The sequence below is a fragment of the Corvus hawaiiensis genome, chromosome 2 (genome assembly GCF_020740725.1).
Source record: "Corvus hawaiiensis isolate bCorHaw1 chromosome 2, bCorHaw1.pri.cur, whole genome shotgun sequence".
Lineage (NCBI taxonomy): Eukaryota > Metazoa > Chordata > Aves > Passeriformes > Corvidae > Corvus > Corvus hawaiiensis.
The window spans coordinates 118,509,312-118,530,749 of NC_063214.1; the positions used below are offsets into that span (position 1 = coordinate 118,509,312).

At 41.3% G+C, this 21,438-nt stretch overlaps 1 protein-coding gene across 6 annotated transcripts in view; it reads right to left on the reverse strand.

Annotated features, from left to right (window-relative positions):
• Positions 1-249: 249 nt before the first annotated feature.
• The window catches only part of SLC37A1 (solute carrier family 37 member 1), a 36,306-nt gene continuing 15,117 nt past the window's right edge, over positions 250-21,438 (reverse strand). For 5 of the 6 annotated variants that reach the window (XM_048290397.1, XM_048290386.1, XM_048290401.1 and 2 more), the window contains exons 11-21: positions 17,152-17,235; positions 13,173-13,304; positions 11,503-11,593; positions 10,509-10,571; positions 8,928-9,013; positions 8,248-8,296; positions 7,364-7,437; positions 6,449-6,527; positions 5,805-5,902; positions 3,930-3,982; positions 250-2,863 (exon numbers count right to left, since the gene is read on the reverse strand). In XM_048290397.1, coding sequence (XP_048146354.1) covers positions 2,848-2,863; positions 3,930-3,982; positions 5,805-5,902; positions 6,449-6,527; positions 7,364-7,437; positions 8,248-8,296; positions 8,928-9,013; positions 10,509-10,571; positions 11,503-11,593; positions 13,173-13,304; positions 17,152-17,235 — 825 coding nt within the window. In that variant the 3' untranslated portion in view covers positions 250-2,847. The remainder of the gene's footprint in view (positions 2,864-3,929; positions 3,983-5,804; positions 5,903-6,448; positions 6,528-7,363; positions 7,438-8,247; positions 8,297-8,927; positions 9,014-10,508; positions 10,572-11,502; positions 11,594-13,172; positions 13,305-17,151; positions 17,236-21,438) is intronic. The other variant, XM_048290407.1, reaches the window with a different exon arrangement.

Sequence of the window (21,438 nt, forward strand, 5' to 3'; positions counted from 1 at the left end):
CAGAATCAAGACAATAATTCGAGATGATCAGAGCTAGAGAGAAAGGATGAAGCTTTTCCATATCAATTCCATATAAAGTGAAGAGCAAGCAAAGCAGACAACAAAAAAAGTCACCTTAAAACTACGTCAGAGGAGCCAGACTCAGCCCCTGACTCAGGCAAATGTCCCAGCAGGGATGTCTGTCCTTCCAACCAATAAATGGAACATTTCTTCGTGGAGATGTAAAAGATAAAGTACTCAACACTTCTGTTTAGAATAGAATCTACTTTTATTCAACACAGGATGATGAATGGATAAAATTCACAATAATCAGCATTAAAAAACAACAAACCAACCCTGCAGTTGCATTTAAATTTGGCTGTACCTACTGGTCACTCACATTTTTACATACAAAATTTTGTCAGTCTTGCCCATTTCCAGATTAATGGATACAGACACCTGATACTAACAAAACACACAGTTTATTCACTATCTGGGGGACCTTTAGGGTTTCTAAAACAAGAAAAACAAATCTTTAACCTTTTTGTCCAACAAATTTGTAGCTGGGAGGAACTGAAATGCAATCTGTCATTACCCCATACCCGAGTCACTGCAGTGCAAAAGCTATTCAAATAAATAAATAAATAACAGCAGCAGCCCCAACAAGTAAAACCCAAAACACAGTTAAATATCTTTAGAAATACAACCAAAAGCTTTTTAACCTCAGACTTCAGCCAACAGGGAACAACTTCTCAAAATCTGAGCGCAGCAGAGTTTGAACTGTTTCAATAAACTAGTATAAGCTCTGTATGTATTTTTGGGGAAAGGGATTGGAATCTTCAGCTAATGTAGTCCTCCATCCATCCCTCCCTCCCCACAGATACACTGAAGTTGTGCCAGGACTGCTGTTTTGGGGTTGCAATGTCATTTTTGCCCCATCAAGCTGTTTCAGCCTGGCTGAACGAGGAGCAGTTTGACATTCCAGGAGCAGTTTCCCATTCCAGGAGGATGGAAATCCTTTCAAGTAACATTGCTGCACAATTCTGTCACATTTAACCACAGCCCAAGCACAGCACAGATTTTTGAGCTCGCTCATATGTTGAGTATCCCCCCTGGTTTACCCAAAATGTGAGGTCAACCTTCCATCCAGCGAAGTGCAGGGACAGGACCCTCCTAGAGCTCCCTGCAAGGACCTGGCACCTTGCCTGAGTCCCTGTGGGTCTGAGGTCATCCCTGCAGCTCTGCTCAGCAGAACAGTTAAAAATGAGCCCGTTCTGACACTGCTCCAGTCAAGCACAAAGCACGTGCTGGATCAAACCAGAGAAGCAACTCAAAGACTGAGCAGGTACAAAACAGCCCTGGAAATTAAGTGTTGTGCCAGCACGTGGAACACAACACCAGCAGCTGATGGGACATTCCTGAATATTTTGCAGGGCTTTTAGAGTGTTTTGCTAATCAAAGTGTAAAGACTACTGCACTGTCTCACAAAACTTAAGAGCAAGACAAAGGCCTAGAGCTTTAATAAATACAGTTAAGGACAACACACAGTTTAAATTACCTAATCTTTGTGATCTAAGTATAAACATCCCATACAAAAGAAGATTTCTTTTCACTTTGTACATCTTAAAAAAAAAAAAAAAAATCACAGAAACATTCTGTTTGCAAAGCAGACAGCTGTACAAAGAAATGATATGTTCTGAAGACATTAAACCATCTATTTTGCTGGGTAGCACTAGTTACTCAAATGTTCTCTTCTAAACTACCACCCACACAGGTAATTTTTCTTCTCTGATATTTTGGCTCCAAATGTGAAACCCAGAGCCACTTGAAAGTAGCCACTAGAGAGAGATTTCTGGATATTAAGGCCCAGATCTGACGGTGACTTCCATGTGCACACACCAGCACTGAAACCCAACAGAGATCCCCGAGCCAGTGGGCACCAACGCAGCTCCATCTGCTCAGTCCTGTGGTGCTGCAGCACAGGACAGTTCACAGCTCTCAGCCACCCTGAAGAAACCACCTCTCATGTCAGCCCAGCCTAGCAGAGCAGCACAATTCCGTGACGTTTGTACCACCAGTTTATAATGCCCTGAAAAATCATTAGAGCCCCCACTGGAAATTCTGACTCATGAACTGCTTTTTGTTGCTTAGGACTCCTTTTCTTCTGCACAGTCCTAATGGAGGACTAACATCCATCCAGAGAATCGGTGAAAACTGCTAACTGCAGTACACAGCAAGAGTAAATTCTATTTTATAACCTACCAAAAGGCCAGATGCTGTCCTTGGGAAGTAGTGCTGTAGCTAAAATCTAATAATACAGTGGGGTGATTATTGTCTGAGCAGCTTCAAGTACTAATAGCAGCACATCTTAATAACCAGCTGATATTGTCCTCTAGAAAGTGATGCTCTCAGTGTACACAAGATGACATAAAAGACACATCCTTTGCTCACTGACACTGGGACAGTCACTTGCAGACTGTTAAAATTTCAACTTCCTCCTGCTCTAGCTTTCCCTTGATTTTTGGCAAATACACAGTCCATAGTTTTAATTAAAAACATCCTATCAAAAGAAATAAAAAAGGCACTTGGTATTTCTCTTTGGCTCAGTTGAGGCGTGCTGCTGAAACCTTCCCAAAGTCCCCATCTCTTCATCTGATGAACAGGTGCCATCCTGAGGTACTTATTCACGTGCAAAAATCAGAGCTTCAGGGATTTACCAGCTGCATGTCTCACACTGCTCCCAGCAAACGTACAAAGCTCTTCACCACACAGAAACTCAAATACAGGATAAGGTGTCCCACGGAATTTGGTTTTCAGGAAGAGCTCCAGCCACTGGCACACTCCTTATCCCAGCTCTGGTCTTGTAGCTCAGTGCTCTTTAAACCTGGGGAAGAACAGCAACCAGGCAGGAAAAGCTGAGGTGTGACACCAAAAGGCAGGATCCAGCCCCTGCCACGCATTTTTATATTCTCTCCATTTTACTCCTCCAAAATTCTACAACCAAGGGACTCAATTTAGATTTTGTGTATTGATTCTGTGGATGTTTTTTGGGTTTTTTTTCACTACAAAACACTGTAAATTCAGAGTCACCCTTTTCTTTAAGGAGAACTTTTGGAAAAAGTTACATTTTGAACCATTATTAAAGACAGGGCAGGAAATTCCCCACCTGCACGATGAAACTGATGCCTTGTTGGGGCTGAGTGAAAACAGAGGCTAGCCAGAATTAAGAGGATAAAAGCAGGTATTTATTGAAGGGCCTTCACTGAGGTACACTATGGGTACAGAGCCCTAGGGCTACACCCAAAATGGACCACTGGTCACCAGTTTTTCATACTTTTTTAAGTTGGGTCCATTTGCATACCAGGGTTAATCTTCCAAATACAATTTCAGGCAATGATGTCATTACCCCAAATTTGTTCCCCCTTTTTAGAGGCTTAGTTTACATATTTCAGGGCCTGGGACAACAGGGTATCCGTGAGTCCCAGGCCTAGAGAGGATTTGTTATGTCTAACCAGGATGGGAGAACAGTAGCTAGCAGGCTATGGAGTTTTAGTTACACTCTAAAGCAGTACAGGATCTGAAAAATATAAAAGCCGAAATCCTAAGGCATCCAAACCCATGAGGGTCAAATATTTGGGAAAAAAAACCCCCACAAACAAGAGATTGTGACAGAGATGTGTTTTCAGGTATTTTTTCAAAAGAAGGGAAGTGTCCATGGTTTGAAAACATCAAACTGAGGTTACTCTTTTGAAGCTGAATTAAAACAGACAGAAATGGATATACACAAACCTTAACATGTCCAGTCTACATCTAGGTGTTATGGGGCAAAGGTTGGCATTGATCTTGGAGGTCTTCTCCAGCCTTAATGATCATATATGATTATAAATGGAAGGCTTACTAATGTGCTTAGGAAGTGTTACTAAAGAGCAGCAGCCATGCAAAACACTTACAGGCTGTGATCTGCATGACACTGAAGTTCCTTCTGGATAAGACGGAGTAAGAGCTGCAAAAACAATCACAGAATCTCTGTTAGTATCACACAGATAAACAAGGTAAGAAACAGAATTATTCATTGTTATTTGGAGTGTTTTTCATTTGAAACATAACCCTGTAATGCTGAACTCAGTTTAAAAAAAAATAAAGATTTACAGATGCTCAGTAATGTTTGGAAGAGAAGCTTTCACAATAGACAGGCAAGAGGAAAATAATTTCCTTTCTGCATCTGAGAGGTCAATTTCTTCATAAAAACCAGAATGGTTTTCTGGTTATTTTACCAGCAGATGTGTAAAGAAACCAGCAGAGGGACCCCGAGGCTGCAAGAAAACGTGTCAGAAAGGAATTTTGGAGCATAGAAATATTTTAGCTGCTATTTGCAAGAACAACTGTGTGTGTGAAAAGCTTTAATACCACAATTAGTCAGGGTGAGTACAGACAGTCATGTTTGCTTGTCTGTGCAGCATCAGGGCTTCCAAGTGCACTTTAATAGGATTATTGAGAGAGTAGCAGGAAAAGTGATTTTACAAATACGATTTGATGGTTCTCATGCACGTGAAAGACAGAATTGGAGCTTTCAGGGCCCCTCACTGTTTCAGGTTATGTTATCCTCAGAATCTCACTATTATAAATGTAAGTTTGTTTAACTGTTTTAAGAAGTTAAACCTTATTTTTCAGAGGCACAGAAATGGCCAAGAGTGAGAGAACTGAACACCACGTAAGAGGCTACACCCCTCCAGGTATCCTTGGAGAAATAACATTTGAACACAGGCATCCATATGCTGCACTGCAAAAACCAGGACAAGCAGAACAGTTATGCAAAAAAGGATTTATTACAACTGCAGAGTCAAACCTCTCAAAACCAGAGCTTTGCAAAGACGTTTTAATTGATTCTGCAAAGAAATGTGGCGTTTTTTCATTTTAATCAATAACTGTAAGAGAAAAACACTGAGAACTTTATCTAGGAAAAATATGACAGCCTCCCAGCCCTCACTCTGCAGCATGAAATACCAAACACTGAAACCAGCACAAACCAGGATTTATAAAGCAGCTGGCTACCAGTGGCAACACACTTCAGCTATTAACTTATCTAATGTATTTATTTAATTTCCAGAGATTAACTCTTAAACGTGAAAAAATTACTTTTACATTTGGGGTTTAATTTGAATTTAGAAAAAAAAGCCTCCATTGTAACTCAAAGGGTTTCTGATTTTCTTGTGTCAGGAAGGGAATGACACTCAGCTCCTCTGCACGAGCCCAGAGCTCAGTGCTTTGCACCAAGCCACCACCTGTGTGCTCTTTTTTTCCCAAACATCTGCTCCTGGTTACTGTCAAAAGCCAGGATTGCCATTTCTTCATCTAACTTAGTACAGCACTTTCAGGGCCCATCTGGAAAATGTGATGTATTAACTTTCAACATTATCAGGGTGATTTTGTTGATACAGCAATGTAGGAAAACATTTGTTGCAGCTTTGCTAGACTGGCTTTAAAGAAACCAGAAGTGATTCTTCCGTGAGTGGAATCTGAGACAACTTCTAGGTCTAAATATGAAGCTTTACTTGCAATTATGACTGCTCTAAGCTGCTCAGCCAGCAATTAACAGCTGGGTATTTGCTCAGGAACTGAAGTGCAGCAGAACTGATCTGCACTTTTGATTATAATTAGATGAGAATTTCAAAACAAGCAAATTTACTGTTAGGACTGAAATTCTCCTGCACCACTGGAAGTCTAATACAACACAGAATACTGAAGTGGCAAAAGGACAATTTGCATTTTGGGATCATTTGGCACAAAGGAAATACACAGCAACCAAATAGTGTTTTTACACTTACTAGCAAGGCACATGCATCTGCCACCATGAGCATGTAAAACACGTTGTTCCAACCAGATGGGGAAATAAGGCCAGCCAAGAGAGGCCCCAAAGCTGCACCTAAAATATAATATTGGTATTATATTTTGGTATTTTATATAATATACTGTCAGAACTGTGTAAGATTTACTGTACTGAAATGTAGTTATTCTGAATTAAGAGTATCTGTTTTTCCACTATGTTAACTCAGTATTACCTGATGTATTAAAAAGTCCTGGGAAGTGCAAAACATTACTGCTACAGATGGGAAGCCAGTGGGAAACCTAACACAGGGAAGCTGGAAAACTGGATGTGTGATAAACATCTGCCTTTGGCTCAACAAAATGCCCATCCAGTACTGAGCTGAATTTTATACTGTTTTCCCTTCCACATGGAGGGCATAAATAAAATATCCCTGATCCCAGAACAGTCCAGTGGCATCTCCTTTTGCTGTCTGTGCCCAGTATCAGTGATCCTCCCTCTTCCTCCCACCCTCAGGTGTGGGACCACTGGAGGTTTCAGGCTAAATTTGTGCTATTCCTCATTTCCCAAACTGTTCTGAGTCCTGGTAAAATGTGACCTGAAGAGCCTAGTTTCTCAAAAATGCTTTGTTTTAACCTGGCTTACCCACAGATCCCGTCCCGTCAATGATCGCCGTCACTGTGGACAAGGCTCTGGCGTTCCCTTTCAGGCTTTTATGGGTACCCTGGAGGGACAGAGATGGCTTGGACCCATGCTGAGCTGAGCTCTGAAAAAGCCCTGATAACATCATCTATCTCACACCCCTCCACATCAGATCTGTGTTGCAGAGATGCCCTAAGCACCTTGCAGTGCCAGCCCCTTCAACAAGGCCAAGGATGAAATGGGCATTGCCTGGTGGTCACCTTGGTCTTGCCAACACCTCCAGGCCAAGAACAGGGCTCCAGAGGATGTCTGGAGATTTCTGCCAGATACTCCTTTTCCTGTACTTAGCACATTTGTTAGAGGGCTTTTGCATCTTGCTTAGTGCCTTAAGGAACCAACACATTACAAAGCAAACTTCCAAAGTCTCCCTCATGAGCAGTGTTCATGTTTCCATGTGGCATTTGTGACTTGGCTGAGCTGATCCTGCTGGACTTTTTATTTTCACATACCTTTACTTCTGTAAAGGTCTGTGCCAGGTATAGCTTTTGCACTGATGGGAATTAAATCACCAGCTCATCTCTCACACAGGTACAGCTCCTCCAATCATTTAAAAATGCAAAGTATAAAAGGGGCAAGGCACCTGTACAGAGGCCTGGCTTTGCATGCAACCTTCAGATTCACTCTGGGCTGTCACCCACAAGATTTGGTCTGTCTTGTGAGTGGTCAAGAATAATTTAGAAGCCTCTCACAGGCACGGCACTCATTCACACTAGAACCACCTCAGTGGCTGAGTTCAGCACTGCCTTTCCAGCTCCTTATTCCTTTGCTTTGGTACAATGCAACCCCTTCCCTGGTGACCCTGAAGATGTCCAAGGGCTCTCTCTGGAGGCCAAATGTCACAGGGGAAGCCAAACTCACCAAGTCAGCAGAGACAGCAGTGGTGATCAGGGCATAAGGGCCATTCACCAGGGCACCACTGATAAGCAGCATCACTGTTCCAAGTTAAAAAAAAAAAGGAAAATGTGAGTTGTATGAACAACTGTTTGCTATAACAACAGGAGACATCACAGCCTATGGTTCCCAAATGGCTTAATCCTTCCTTGGCTCCCCTGACCCAATACAGAATTGGGAAAGGAAGAAAACCAACATCCACTTCTCTCTCTTTTCAATGCTCACTCCATGATGTGAATTCTCAAACATACCAGAAGATGGGGCTAAGACAAAAAGCACTTCCCAGGGTCTTTATCGATCCTGGTAGGTCAGAGAATGGGGAATATTTGACCAAACTGACCATGAGGGCAGGGGTTGCTCACAAGATACACCCATAAATCCCTTCTCTGCTTACAGAGCACCCTAAAAGCTAACAAGGCCTTTAGGTAGGTGAGACATCACTGTCAGCACTTGTGTTTCCATTTCTGGTGTGAGGTAACAGAAAGCCACAGGTGAATTCAGCCTATTCAAGTAAAGTTAACACTGCTGTCAGAAGTACTACAGGCAATCTTTAAACACCTCTGGTATTGGGCACAAGGGATATAAAAAAGTCTGTGCTGACACAAAAAGCTCCATAAAGACTAAGGATATTAACTAAATCTGTTTTCTTGCCACCCCTTACTCGTTTCCTATCTCCCCCCTTTACCCGGTAAAAAGCCTGCAAGACCAAATCTAAGGAATTTGATGCCATGTTCTTCCTCTAAGGGAAAAGATGAAATAGAAAAAAAACCCAAAAAAAAAAGGAAGGGGCATCGAAGATCATAAATGCAAAGTTCACAGAAAGCTAGGCAGAATAATTTAAAAATACTCACCTACAGTAGCCTCAAGGCCCATTTTACTGACTGCAGAGAACATGTATAGCTGTAAAGATAATAAATAAGCACTCAGAATACCAACATATGGACTAATCCCGGGTTCCTCATGTTAACTACATGCTATCTTAGCTGGTATTACATGAAAGTTCCAGGTTTTACTAAACCATTTTAGACCACAGCAGAATGATTGTTTGATTGGACACAGGAGGGAGATAAGGGGTAGGATCCCATTCCCCTACGCCCTTTCAGAAGGGTTGTGTTATGAGGCCACTCAGTTTTAAACTCTCCAACTGCAGCTTCAACACAGAACACAGATCATAAAAAGATCAAATAAAAATGTATCTCCCATGTCCATCTGCTGGTTTTCCAACAGTTACAGCTCAGAAATTTTACCCTTTGAGCAGCTAAAATTCTAACAACTGAACATCAAACTTTACAAGGGAGTGAAACTTTCCATACATTCTGTAAACAAAAATACATTAGACTTGCTTGCTTGTTTAGTAGACAAGCTTGTTAGCTTGTTTAGCCCCAATATCTATATTTGCTCAACTTTTCATGCCAGTTTTTAAACTGGCCTGGACTCTTTACATCCAGGTTAGGAGATGCTGCCTGAAGAACTGTCCAGGGAATGGCATCACAGCCTCAGCCACGGCTGTGCGAGAGGGGCAGGCTCTTACTGTGGGTGCTGCAAGCAGCAACATCATTCCGCAGGTTGATGCCCTCTTCTCCAGCCTGTCTGAAATGAGACCTGCCAAAATCCCACCTGAAAAAACACACAGGGGAGTGAGGAAAACATTCAGTGCGTGCTTTGCACAAAAGACATCAGTTTTATTTAATGAAACACAACCCAATGACTTTTACAGCACAGTTACACATAATTCACACAGCAACATCCTCATTAACCCAACCAGTTTTGACCTGAAGGTAACAGAAGCAGACAGTTGCTCTTCCTCATTGTTTATTCCAACCAAATGTCCAAGGCAAAAAGCCTTTTCCCAGGTGCCACATGGCCCCACTGCTGCAGTTCTGGAATCCACTCACTGGTCTCTTAAAACCTCACACGCAACAGAAAACTTGGTTCTCTGTCCCTGTCATACCACAACCAGGGGAAAGGGGCTATTTTAGATCTTGGGGCAAATGAAATCCTTGGTTTTCTCTCCAGGTAGTTAACCCAGGCTCTTGAATTTCCCTCTGCTTCTTGTGTTTTCCAACAACAGAAGAACTGATCTGAGGGTGTGGCTGGAGGGGACTGAAAGGGCTGAGGGAAGGCTCTGTCAAGATTGTATTAAGGGAACTTGCACAAGGAGAAGGAAAGGAAACTCTCTGGATTCTCCAGATTCCTAAATACTGCTGGGCCTGCCCCTCCCTTCCCAGCTGCCCATCTCCAAATTGCTCCCATCCTACTTGAATTTAAATATAAACACCAGACATCCAAGCAGCACTGACACACTGTTCAGCTGTATTCACAGCAGAATAAGATGCTGCTGGAAGATGTCACCCACCTCTCCAAGGTACTGCTGAGTCTGGCTTTGAGCTCTCTGGGATGAAATAAGCAGAAGTCACGCCCAGGAAAAAAACAGAACAATAACTGCAACACACCCTGACACCAACACCTTGAGCTACACAGCTCTTGATCCAGGGAAACTTCTCCATCATGAGCCTTATTTTCCAAAGGACTCATACAGGGCTTATTTCCATAAGGGAAATGGGGGAAGTGGAGAGGGGATGTGTGGTTGGGGTAAGTCAGCTGTGCTTCAGGATGATGATGTTTGCTTTATTATGAGTTCAGCTATCTGCACTGCATCAAAATTTATTCAATGGTCACCTTACAAATGAGAAAGGAATAGCCTGGTCCTTATTATGATCTCCCAATTTTATCAAGAAAAAAAACCAAACCAAGACACCTGTGGCCATTCACCTTTGTGCCCACAAAACCCACACAACTGTACAAACTGGGACAGTTCTCTTAAGTTAGAGTGACAAAAGGAAGATATTTTGATGGGTGGTGACCAAGACTCATGGGCCAGAGCTGATGGAGCTGAAAGATTCTGTAATTTGACTCTTCCCATCTGCACTGGACAGTATCACTGGCTGTAAAGATATTTTACTAGATTTTCACTTTTCAACACTGCTCTCAGCTCAGTACCTTTACTGCCACTCTTCTTCAGTGGAAATCATGCATACGAACTATAAAATATCTAAGCTGTGTGTACCAGAGCCTTTCCTGATTAAGAGTGTGAAATAATATTAAAACTTACCAAAAATCCCACCCACATCAAACAGTGTGGAAAGGTCCCCAGCTCTTTTGGCATCAAGATGCTCTGGTGAGAGAAACAAAACACTTGTTTCATTTCTAGACTATAAAATATGGAAATCTCAGCAGTCTTGTAATGCCAGGGCAAAGGCACCTTACAGCAGAGTTGTTTATTCACCAGAATAAGCCACAGTAAGGTGACACTGTGTAAAAGAAATAAGAACATAAGTAGGCATTCAGCAATGCAGACTTTTGAATGCAATTACTCTCACTGCAAGAGACATTTTACCAGTTTTATAATCACACAATTACAGAATGGTCTGGGTTGGAAGGGATCTTTAAAGGTCATCCAGTCCAACTTGCCATGAGCAGGGACATCTTCAACTAGATCAGGCTGCTCAGAGCTCCATCCAACCTAAGCTTGAATGTTGCCATGGATGGGGCATCCACAGCTTCTCTGGGCAACCTGCTGCAGCATTTCACCACCCTCATTGTGAAAAATTTCTTCTTTATATCTAGTCTAAATCTGCCCTCTTTTAGTTTAAAATCATTGCCCCTTTTCCTATCACAACAGACCCTAAAAAGTTGGTCCATCTTGCACTCTGAAGCATAAAAAACCACCAAAAAAGCAGTCCTGAACAGATAAAGAAGCTCATTTACATTATTTTGTATAGGTTTTAATAGGGCATTTCAATCATGAACAACATTGTTAGTAAGTAAGACTTTTTGATTTGTTTGCAAGAGCCAAAGACAAGGTATTTATGCCTGGAATTACTGAAGATAAGCCAGACACTTTTGTTTGTTTTGAAAATGCCCTCTCATAACACTGAATTCATAAACCTGAGAAATATGCTGCTTGGTGACTTATAACTCCCCTGCTACTGCAGCAGAGAAAGCCTCTTTCAGAAGCAGTAATGTTTATTTTCTTATTTATTCCGAGCTCCTATTTGCAGACACTTTGTAGCCATAATTCTGTATCCCTTTCATGTGATACTCACCAACATTTGTGATGTAGAGGGGAAGCCAGAAGAGGAAAGTGTAGCTCACCAGCTTTGCAAACAGAAGACAAAGGGAGAACTCCACAACTCCCTGAGAGAATAAAGAAAACAGGGAGTCAGTATCTTAACAGAGCTATTTGCTTTCACAGACCATTACGAGAATGGTTTCTAGGAAGCATTTAGGCTTTTCTTTTTCTCTCATGATTTCCCAAGAAGCATTCTTCCCCTGAGAGAACAAAGCTTGCACTCTGAGCAGACTGTGGTATTTTACTTACATATTTTCTTTCAATTGTACTGAACTGCCTGAAGAGAGAACATTAAAATGGTACTGAATAACCTGAGCAGAGAGCACTGAAATGAAATGTGAAGGATTTTATACCGTTTGGGACACCTGCATCACTTATTTCCCTCGAATAAAGTTGTAATACAGCCTTATAGCAGGTTTGGAGTGTGTTCCAGAGCAACTGGCATCTTTTTGTGTTCTTTATCTCCTTCCTTCAGATGGGTCCAAGATTTCTCCGTTATTGTTCAGCTCTTTATAAAAAGCCACTAAACCAGTCTGACACAGCTCAGATCAGAATGTGGAAAGAGCACACCACAGACTGGGCAATGACCTGTTTAAAGCTCTGACTTGCTCCATCCTCTTTCCTTCTGGGCACATAAAGTCTACTTACTGCACAGACATGCAACTAAACTGCCAAATTAACCCATCTTCATTCCCCTCACCATCAGATAACTTTTTGTTTGAAACCAGATTTCTTAAATCCCTGGTATGGAGGGCTGCAGTTATCCTGAGGAGCAGCACACACACTCCACACTCAGCCGTGACCTTCCCAGCAACAAGCAGGACAAATACCACAGGGTTTCAGAGACTCCAGGTGGCAACAGCAGCAATTTTTCACCCACTATTTTCACTTTGCCACAGGAAAAACAGTTGAAGACCAGACTAAACACAATGAGAGGTCGCAGGAATACAGTGGGTGGGTGCAGGATTTTTTTTTTACTCTACACATGATCCAAATAAACCTACTTCTGCATTTAGGCTTCAGGTTGAGAGGACAATCAAAAATGACAGGTTCTGACCTCAAGGAAACTTCCTTTCCTTTAGCAGCAGTCCAAATGTTTGGGCTGAAAGTCCTGAAACTTCTCAGATGAGATTTTAAGACTAAAGCTTTTAAAAAAGCTGAGCAATGTAAAAAGGGGAGCCATAGAAGGAAGTTCTGACACAGAGATGTGCTTATGGACTCAGTTTGCTATTCCATCCTTAACACCTACATGTCATCAGGTTCAGTTTACTTTTAGAATGGACTTTAGGATGGAATAAACTGTTTCAGTCAGGACCTACAGCAACCACCCAGTCCAGCTGCCTGACCCCTTCAGGGCTGACACAAGTTGAATGAAACACTCTGATAAAGTCATTATCCAAATGCCTCTTGAACACTGTCAAAGAGAGATCAGCAGCTCTCTCTCCACTTGCCCTCCTCAGGAAGCTGCAGGGAGCAATGAGGTCCCCTCTCAGCCTCCTTTCCTCCAAATAAACCAAGCCCAAAGTCCTCAGCATTCCAAGATTGTGATGCAAAGTTAATACTCTCTACCACTCCACCCAGAACTTAATGGAAATATGAATTCTGAGGCAAAATTTAATTCTTAAGAGCAGCACAGGCACTCACAGGTATCCTCAGGGCCCCAAGGAAGCTAATGGCTGATGTCCCATGCCTTCCTTCCCCAGTGGCCACGGTGCTGGAGCTCAGTGATACGCTGCAGTTCTCACTGTCAGTGAGTAAATGCTGCATCTCTGGATCCTGCAGCGTCCCCCAGCAATAGATGAGAGAGAGAAAAGAACAAAGAAACAAAATATGTATCAAGAAATCAAATAGTTCCAAAATAATTTCTAAAAACAAGTATCTATTTTATCACAGAAAATTATGGTTTTTAAAAACGTCTTGGCTTGGATACCCGGAGTACACAGAGAGAGCAGAGACTATATTCAGAATATCCAGTGGTATCTGGTTGTTCTGTCTGAGTGCACAGAGTCTGTAATAGAATCAAGTTTCTGTTCTATTGAGGAACAATTTCAAGTGGTAAAACCCCCACATATTGAGTACATTCAGTGGAATAGAACAGTTTCCAATCTTCCCTCACCCCACCATATAAATGTGGTCTACTTAAAGCTGACAATCAATCTACTGAGTCCTACAACATTGTATACAAGACATTTCTGAAAGAATACATTTCTGTGTAAAACCGTGTATTATCTCCTTTCTGTACAAATATTTAGCCCATTTTTCAGACTCTGTAACATCATCTTCCTCACTGATCTAAATACAGGCTATCTTTCCAACTGAATTAAATTATGGACAGTGAGTGCTTTATGTTAAGCAATCACTTACTTTTTCGAATCTGTTCCATTTGAGCATTGCAATCCCTGAATTATAAAAGCCTGGATTTTACCAGCATTGCCTAAGCTGTGAATTCTGAGTTCTCTTCTAGTACTAGGAAGGATCTTATTCCGAGAATTCCACTGGCTGCTAAGAATACTTGTGGAGCAAGTTACCACTCCACAAGAACAAGCCATCCCAGTGTAGCCATGAGGGTTTATGTTATTTTTATTCCTCCACCAGACTGAAATGAACTCTCAGAATAGAGCTGGAAATTTACATCTTACAGCTGCACACAGGAAAAAAAAAAAAAAATCAGGTATAAATAGACCTCAGTACTCCTCTTCCAACTTAGAAAAAGGATGGGATGTAGCTATCCTCACTTTCACCTGCCTGCTGAGAGCTTTACCAAGCTGTGTACTTCTCCTACTTACATATTCTGCACACTGTCTTCTTTCTCCTAATTCTTCAGCCTTTGAACAAAGCCTCAGTGAAGAATTAAGCCTCAAATATATATTTGACTGTAGGCTAGAAAGGATGTAACAGCAGGCTGCTCCATTTCCAGTGCTTATTGCAAAGATGAAAACTTTGATTAATATTTGCTAAGCTGATGGAGGAAGGAAAAAAAAAAAAAAAGTGCTGGAAAAATTCAATTCTGCTATTTTACACTCAGTGATTCTAAATAAATTCCATTTTTAAAGAACATCATTTAGGAGGGGGCACCAGGGAACCATCTGGACACCTGAGCCCAGACACCCAGCATAGTTTCAGAAGCCACCATGCAGCATCCAAAATCCTAGACATGATTGTTAGATGGGATGCAGGACTTACAGGAGTCCAGTGTCTGGGCTCAGATGATAAAGCATTAACTAGAAGACAGAAAAAACATCTAGGGACCTTTGACATGGCACTACAAACCTATGTCACAGCCCAGGAGCCACTCCATCATCATAACAAATATTTATCTTCTCAATTACTGGAGCAACTTCAAAACTTGAACTGTTTTAACAGCAGCAATTCAAACCATAAACTACTAAAAAATTTTAAAAAATAAGAGAGGAGAAAAAGAGGAAAAAAATAAGGGGTTAAGCAGTGAAGCTCCCCACTGGATTCTAGATGGTGTCTGAGTATTTCCTGCACAATTAGCACAGCCAACCCAGGATTGTCTGAGGAAATGCTGCTCATTTCTCAGACAAGCAGCTCCAAATCTGTTTTAAAAGAGCGGGTAAATATTGCAGTAGAGGTGACCAAAGCCCAAATAACTTATTTAAAGTCATGCTGGAAACTTTTGTCAATGATATGGGGGTTTTTATGCTGCACATAGCTACAGGATACATAAAACCAGCAGGCTGTGCTTGGCAGAGATGATGTTGTACAGCCTTGCCAGCTTGTCTCAGAGCATGATTCAGCATATGGCACACTCTTGATCTCTGGGGAAGGATTCATTATCCTACAATTTTGTGTGATTTTTAAGAGGCCAACCTAACACAAGCAGCAATGAAAGCACAGAGGTATTCAGGTCACGCAGCCAAAAACACATTCTGCTTTCAATCACTGCAGATCCTGAGTATTTGCTGCCTTTTTACAGTAACTGCAGAAGTCAATGAAAACCCAGTAAAAGCTGCCATTCCAGTGTGCTTGGAGACCAACTCATAAACACAAAACATCTGCTGTTTGTAGAGGCTCAAAAGCTGACTGTGAAAATCAGCTCCAAATAAGTGCAACACAACCCCTGTAAAAAAAGGAAGATGTTCAGCTTGGCTCCAACAGGAAAAAGATGTTCTTCTGTCACTGGCAGAAAATCAGGAAGTCCCAAAGAGCGACCAACAAGGGTTTTTAATGATTTTATTCGTTTCTTTTTAAACCTTGTTAAGACTCTGTATTACAAACATAACCCAGCTGGCAGGGTGGAGAGAGAAGGGGGGGATATTCCCAGGATTATCAGCAAGTGCCCCCAGGTTCATTGTCCACGTCATCCCTCTGTCCTGCTCCCCAGGGACACCAGAGTGGGAGAGGGGTACATTTTCCTCACCCTTTGCTAAGCAGACCCTTCACAGGGTGTCAGTAGAGGCACCAGCAGAGTTAAAAAAGAAATCTCTACTGATTTGCTGATTTATGTACGTTTTTAGCTTTGTCATCATGATTTAGAATCTCAGATTGGTTGGAAAGGACCTAAAGATCATCAAGTTTCACCTCTGCTATGGGCAGGGACACCTTCCACTATCCCAGGTTGCTCAGAGCCCCATCCAGCCTGGCTTTGAACACTTCCAGGGATGGGGCAGCCACAGCTTCTCTGGGCCACTTGCTCCAGTGCCTCACCACCCCTTCTTCCATAAATTTAGATGAATTTCTTCTGTAAATTCCAGCTTGTCTAAAGATACCTGCTGGTATTCTTACATCTCCCCCTACCTTCCAGCTGGTTGTGAAATAACACCAACAAATCGTCTCTGGGCTGGAGACTACTCTTGGGCAGCTCAAAACAAAAACAATAAACTCAGTACAGAGGGGGTTTAAGCTGTATTGGAAGTGTTTCCTTAGCAAAAATTTCAAAACCTTTTTACCAACACTGATTATTCCATCCTGTGAATGCTCATTATTATTCTATGGGCAAAGGATGAAGAGAACAGGAAGTTTCTATTTTCCTGGAAAAGTCTGAAAGAAGTTAAAAAAAAAAAAAAGTTATCCTCTCAGGATACAGCATGCCAAGTGTACTGAATACAAACACAAAATTTCAAATGGAAATTTTCAGTTAATGTCCATCACAAGATAAAACAGCTTTCTGCCCACAAAATGGGCAAGTCCAGAATTCATCTTCTAGTAGGAAATAACATTCCTTATGGCTACAAGTTTTAAGTTAAGATTTTTGTGAATAATTGCTTATATTTAGAACTTTCCATCTCCACATATAATCTTCTAAGTACAGACAGCTTTCAAAAGAAAATGGAGAGAAGTGAGACTGCAAGGATGGGACACAATATACATAATTTAAATATTTGAAGTGGGCTGTCTTTAAAGTATTTTGCAGTGCATTATTTTTACTGGAATTGTGTCAAGATCACAAAAAAAGAGCGTTGCCAGCTCATTCAGCTCAGTTTGCATTACTTATGGCAGGTAATGCTTAGTTCCCTCATCTGAAGTTACATTTGTGTGGGAAGATGGAAGCAAGATTTCAGCATCATGAAAACAGGAGAAATCTTTACAAGCAGTAAATGTTTCATGTGAGCCTTAAGAAGTCTTCTATGCTATTTTACAGTAGTATTTTATATTTTACCTGGGGTTTGCCATTTTCCTTAGCATTTAAGGCTGGCATCTGGATTCTGCACCGAGAGGCGCCGTTCAGGAAGGTTTTAGAATTCTAAAAAAAGAAAACAAAACAAACTCCGTATTTTTGCTGCTTGTTTCTTTTAAGGATTACATTAGTGTCAATCATCTCTCTGGAACAAGGTTTTGTGCATTGTCACATAAACATAACCCCAAATGGAGCATCTTTAATTTGATGACAGTGTGTTTTGAGATTTCTGAGTTCTTACACAGAGTTCTGGCAATGGACATAAAATGCACTCACAAATTGATCTGAAGGTTGTTTTCATACTGGTTTTATATAGAAGCAGCTGAATTCAGAGCACAGTCATACCCCTCTCCACAATTTTAGCTGCTTTTTCCTCTACTGAACTTACTGATTGCAAACTTAGTTTTTGCCCTTAAGCAGATGATTCCACCAGCAACTACAGAAGTTGATTTGTTTAATGAAAACTTTGATTTTTCACTTTCCTAACCCCTTTAAGAGAAAAGTTCATCCCTTTAGCTTATATTAGCACTTTTAACCCAGAAATGCAGTGTGTTCTTGTGGACAGGAGTGTTAATGAGGATCCTGAGCACCGCCAGCAAGTTCCAGAAGAAAACATGAGACAAAAAAAGCTACATTTTAGGCACCAGATGCACTTACTTTTTATCCTTACTTATTAAGAAGTACATTCCTGTGTCAGTTCACACCAAAACTGCCTTCACTGGAAAACACCATTTCGAGATCTTTGGTTTAAAAAGATTTACCAGGGACATTCAGATTTGTCTGCTGAAGTAAATATAAAGCTTTAAAGCAGGTGTGCAGTCAGGTATGGACAACCTAAGTCCAAAAGAAGCACTGTGCATTTCTCAGGGATGAGATGTTTAAGTGTTTAATCACACACTGGATGCCACATTAAAAAAAACCAACCAACCAAAGTAAAACAATAAAAAACCCCCACAAACTCTGTCCCAAATAGTACCCCCTTAAGCTCACCACCACAAATAAAAAAAAGCATGCAAATGGTCACTGAACAATCCAGCTCAAAAAATCAATCACTGGGTAATTCTTTCCCCCTCCCCCAAAAAAATCAAGAGTATGTACTTCAGTATTTTTTAGACAAACTGCCCTTCATCAGTCAAATCCTTCTAAGAAGGCAAAATACTTTTGAAGATAAATTGTAGTATTTCTGCAGCTCAGTACAGAGCTGAGGTACAAGCAGTCTTGGACACGCATTCCTCAAAATAAACCAACAACACTCAGGCCCCCAGGGTCTGATAAAACAGATTTTGAAGTTTCATCTTACAGAAAATCTGTCTCTTGTCAAAAATGTGATTTACAGTAATCCACGGGGAAGAAAATCCATTACCTAGAGACAAGTCATCTACATTTTTAATCAGCAGCTCAGCAGAGGAAAAATGAATGACTTTTTCATTTGACTGTCAAAAAATAAGATTTACTGTGGTAAGGAGAAAATGTCTAGGGAAAAGGACTAGACTGAGAGGCTGCACATTTAATATTTGGACTTCTTCCTCCTTTTCAGGAGATAAAAATTGCAGCCTGGTAATTTTTAAATGCACAAGCACTTTGCAACAGGAGTTTAAGGGAGGGAAGTTTTCTGGGAATGCGAAGTCAAGATAAAGGAAGTTTCTAGAGCACAAACACAGGTCTGTATGAACATGATGTAACTATGGAAGAAAAAAAGACAAAGGGAGAAAAGATGAGAAGTAATAAAACCAGTTCTAAATCACATTGCCTGAAGGGAAAAAAAGAGTTAAATCTCCTCTTTAAATTTCATGAAGGAAGTGCAGCAATTCTGAATAAAGCCCACTGACTCCTCACTTGCATTTGTCATAGGTACAGCCCTTCAGAAAGTCAAGATTAAGCCTCCAATGCCAGCATTTAAAAGCACTTTATTGTCCTCAAGTATTTATTTGGAAACAAATTTCAGATGGGTAAAGCAGAGCCAAGATGAACTCAGGCAAATGAAGCACAGCCCAGGAAACCAGAGAACAAAGAGAAAGAACCACACGTTCAAGGCCCTCTGCCTGACTCTCCATCTGTGGTTTTGGACAACTCAATGAAATCAGATTACTCACCACTACAAACTCTGTAGAAATATTGGGCTCACGACCACGCTGCAAATAAACAGTAGACCAAATTCATCCAAGACAGTGACACCACACAGAGAGGAACCTGATCTCTGAATCTTAATATAAACCTGAAGTCCTTCCCTCGTGCTGAGCATTTATTTTAGTGGTGCTTAAATTTAACTGCCTTCATTCTTCCACAAGGAGATCTAGTTTTTAGCACCAGCCAGCAGAGCTGCCTGCACCTACCCAGGACATCTGGCCAAAATGACCTGAGCCTTATGAGAACAGCAAGTTTAATGCCTTAGAAAAAAAGATTTCTAACTATTTGCAAAAGCACACAAGGTTGTTCAGGTTGTCACTGAAATGACTGAACAAGAAAGGGACAGCAAGCATTTGATGCCTGTCAAATTCTACCCCTGTACAACACAGAAGAAATATCTTTTCCCTCTTTTACTACACGAACCTTCCTTCAATTAGCACTCACTTTTCTTTGCAGGCAGAAACTGTCATTACCACATCTACATCTGGACATCTTGAACTTCTACTCTTACCTAATTAATTTCCCTAGTTTAGAAACCCACCCTCCTTGCAGCAAACAGAAGCTGTGAGCCCCTTCCACAAGGGTTTAGAATCCTTGCAGACCACTCAGGACTGAAGCATTTGAGCAGTCCCAGTGACAAAGCTCCCGAGGACAAAGCAAATCTCAATCTGAGAAGCGTCCAAGGCAGGTGGAGAAGCCCTGTTATAAACTCCTCCCAGATTTCCAGATGTGAAATGGGAATTGAGAAGGAAGAAGTGATTCCTTTGCTCTGGAGAGGGAGGTTTCCAGGGAAACAGAAGGTCAAGTACATCCCACACAGTGAGAGTGAGCCTGGAGCAGTGACCTTGCTGCTGCACTAGAGAGGATTAAGGCAAATGCTTGTCCTTTTCTGCAGCTGGGGGAAATAGCTCCTAAAATGCTAAATTTTTGCTAAAAGTATCATGGCAATTAGATCTTCCATGTCAAAATTTTCCACACCAGCTCATTGAGACATATGAGCAACACTCTGTGCATAGTTCTTTAGTTACGCTTTCCAGTTAAAGTGTATTTGAAACAAATAAATACTTACTTCCATAAGGCTTAACTGGATATTCTGAAAAAATGATGCTCTGAACTACCTAAAAGCTAAGGAAATATGGGACTCCTAACAGCAGGCAGTGAGAGTCACTTAAAATGCTCTCAAAATTTACAGAAATTACTTCTAAGAAATGAAAGAGAAATAAATGAAAAATACAGAGTGCAGTGTGAGCCACCTTGTCTCACAGGAATAAACTAAGAGTAGGAGTTCCACAGAGCATTAAATGCATTCAGAAGCTTTATCAGAAGTGCTTCATATGAAGATAAAAAAAGCATTAACTGGTAAAGAAGAGAGAACACAGACTAGAAAAGTTGCCTTCAGTCCCTATTCAAGAGCACTTAAAATGCAAAACTCCATCTATCTGAAAATATTAGGTGGTGAAAAAACAGCCATCAACCCTGTACAACCCGTGAGATTTGCAAAGAAAAGGTCACAGGAATCCACATGTACAGACAATTTCCATGTGGGATTCCCCTGGGACCTACACCTCTGATTTGCCTTCAGACATGGGAAACCTCATGGCCTGCTTTGCTAATCCCCTCTACTATCCCAAAAAAATACTTGGAAATGTGGCAGACCTGATTGCCCAGAGGTTCCTGGGAGCCTGGAGCAAGAATTGCTCCAGAGTTTGGCTGCAGTAGAGACAAACACAGACCAGAGTCTCATGGAACATGAAAAAAGATCAACCTGTGAGCACAGTCCTGAACAAAACTGGGCCAGGAATGACATTCTGTTACGAGAAGTTAAACACAGCTGGTCTTCCTAATGCTCTCTTTGTTCCCCTTCCTTGCTTTTTCCTTTTCTCCAATTCCATTTGGATTGTCTCCCTCCTCTTGGGTCACAGCTACACGAGGCAGGAAAGGAATCATCTTCTCACACAGCAACTCAGGATTTCCAAGGGACATCTTTCCACCACTGACACAACTTTCTAAAATACTTAATTGTGAGCACATAAAACACCCTAGGAAGGTGCTCAGGAAGACTGAAGAAAAGTAAGAAAACTCAATAAAACACAAAAGAAGAGATGAATAGCTTTGACTTGGTTTACTTTCATAAGATCATTT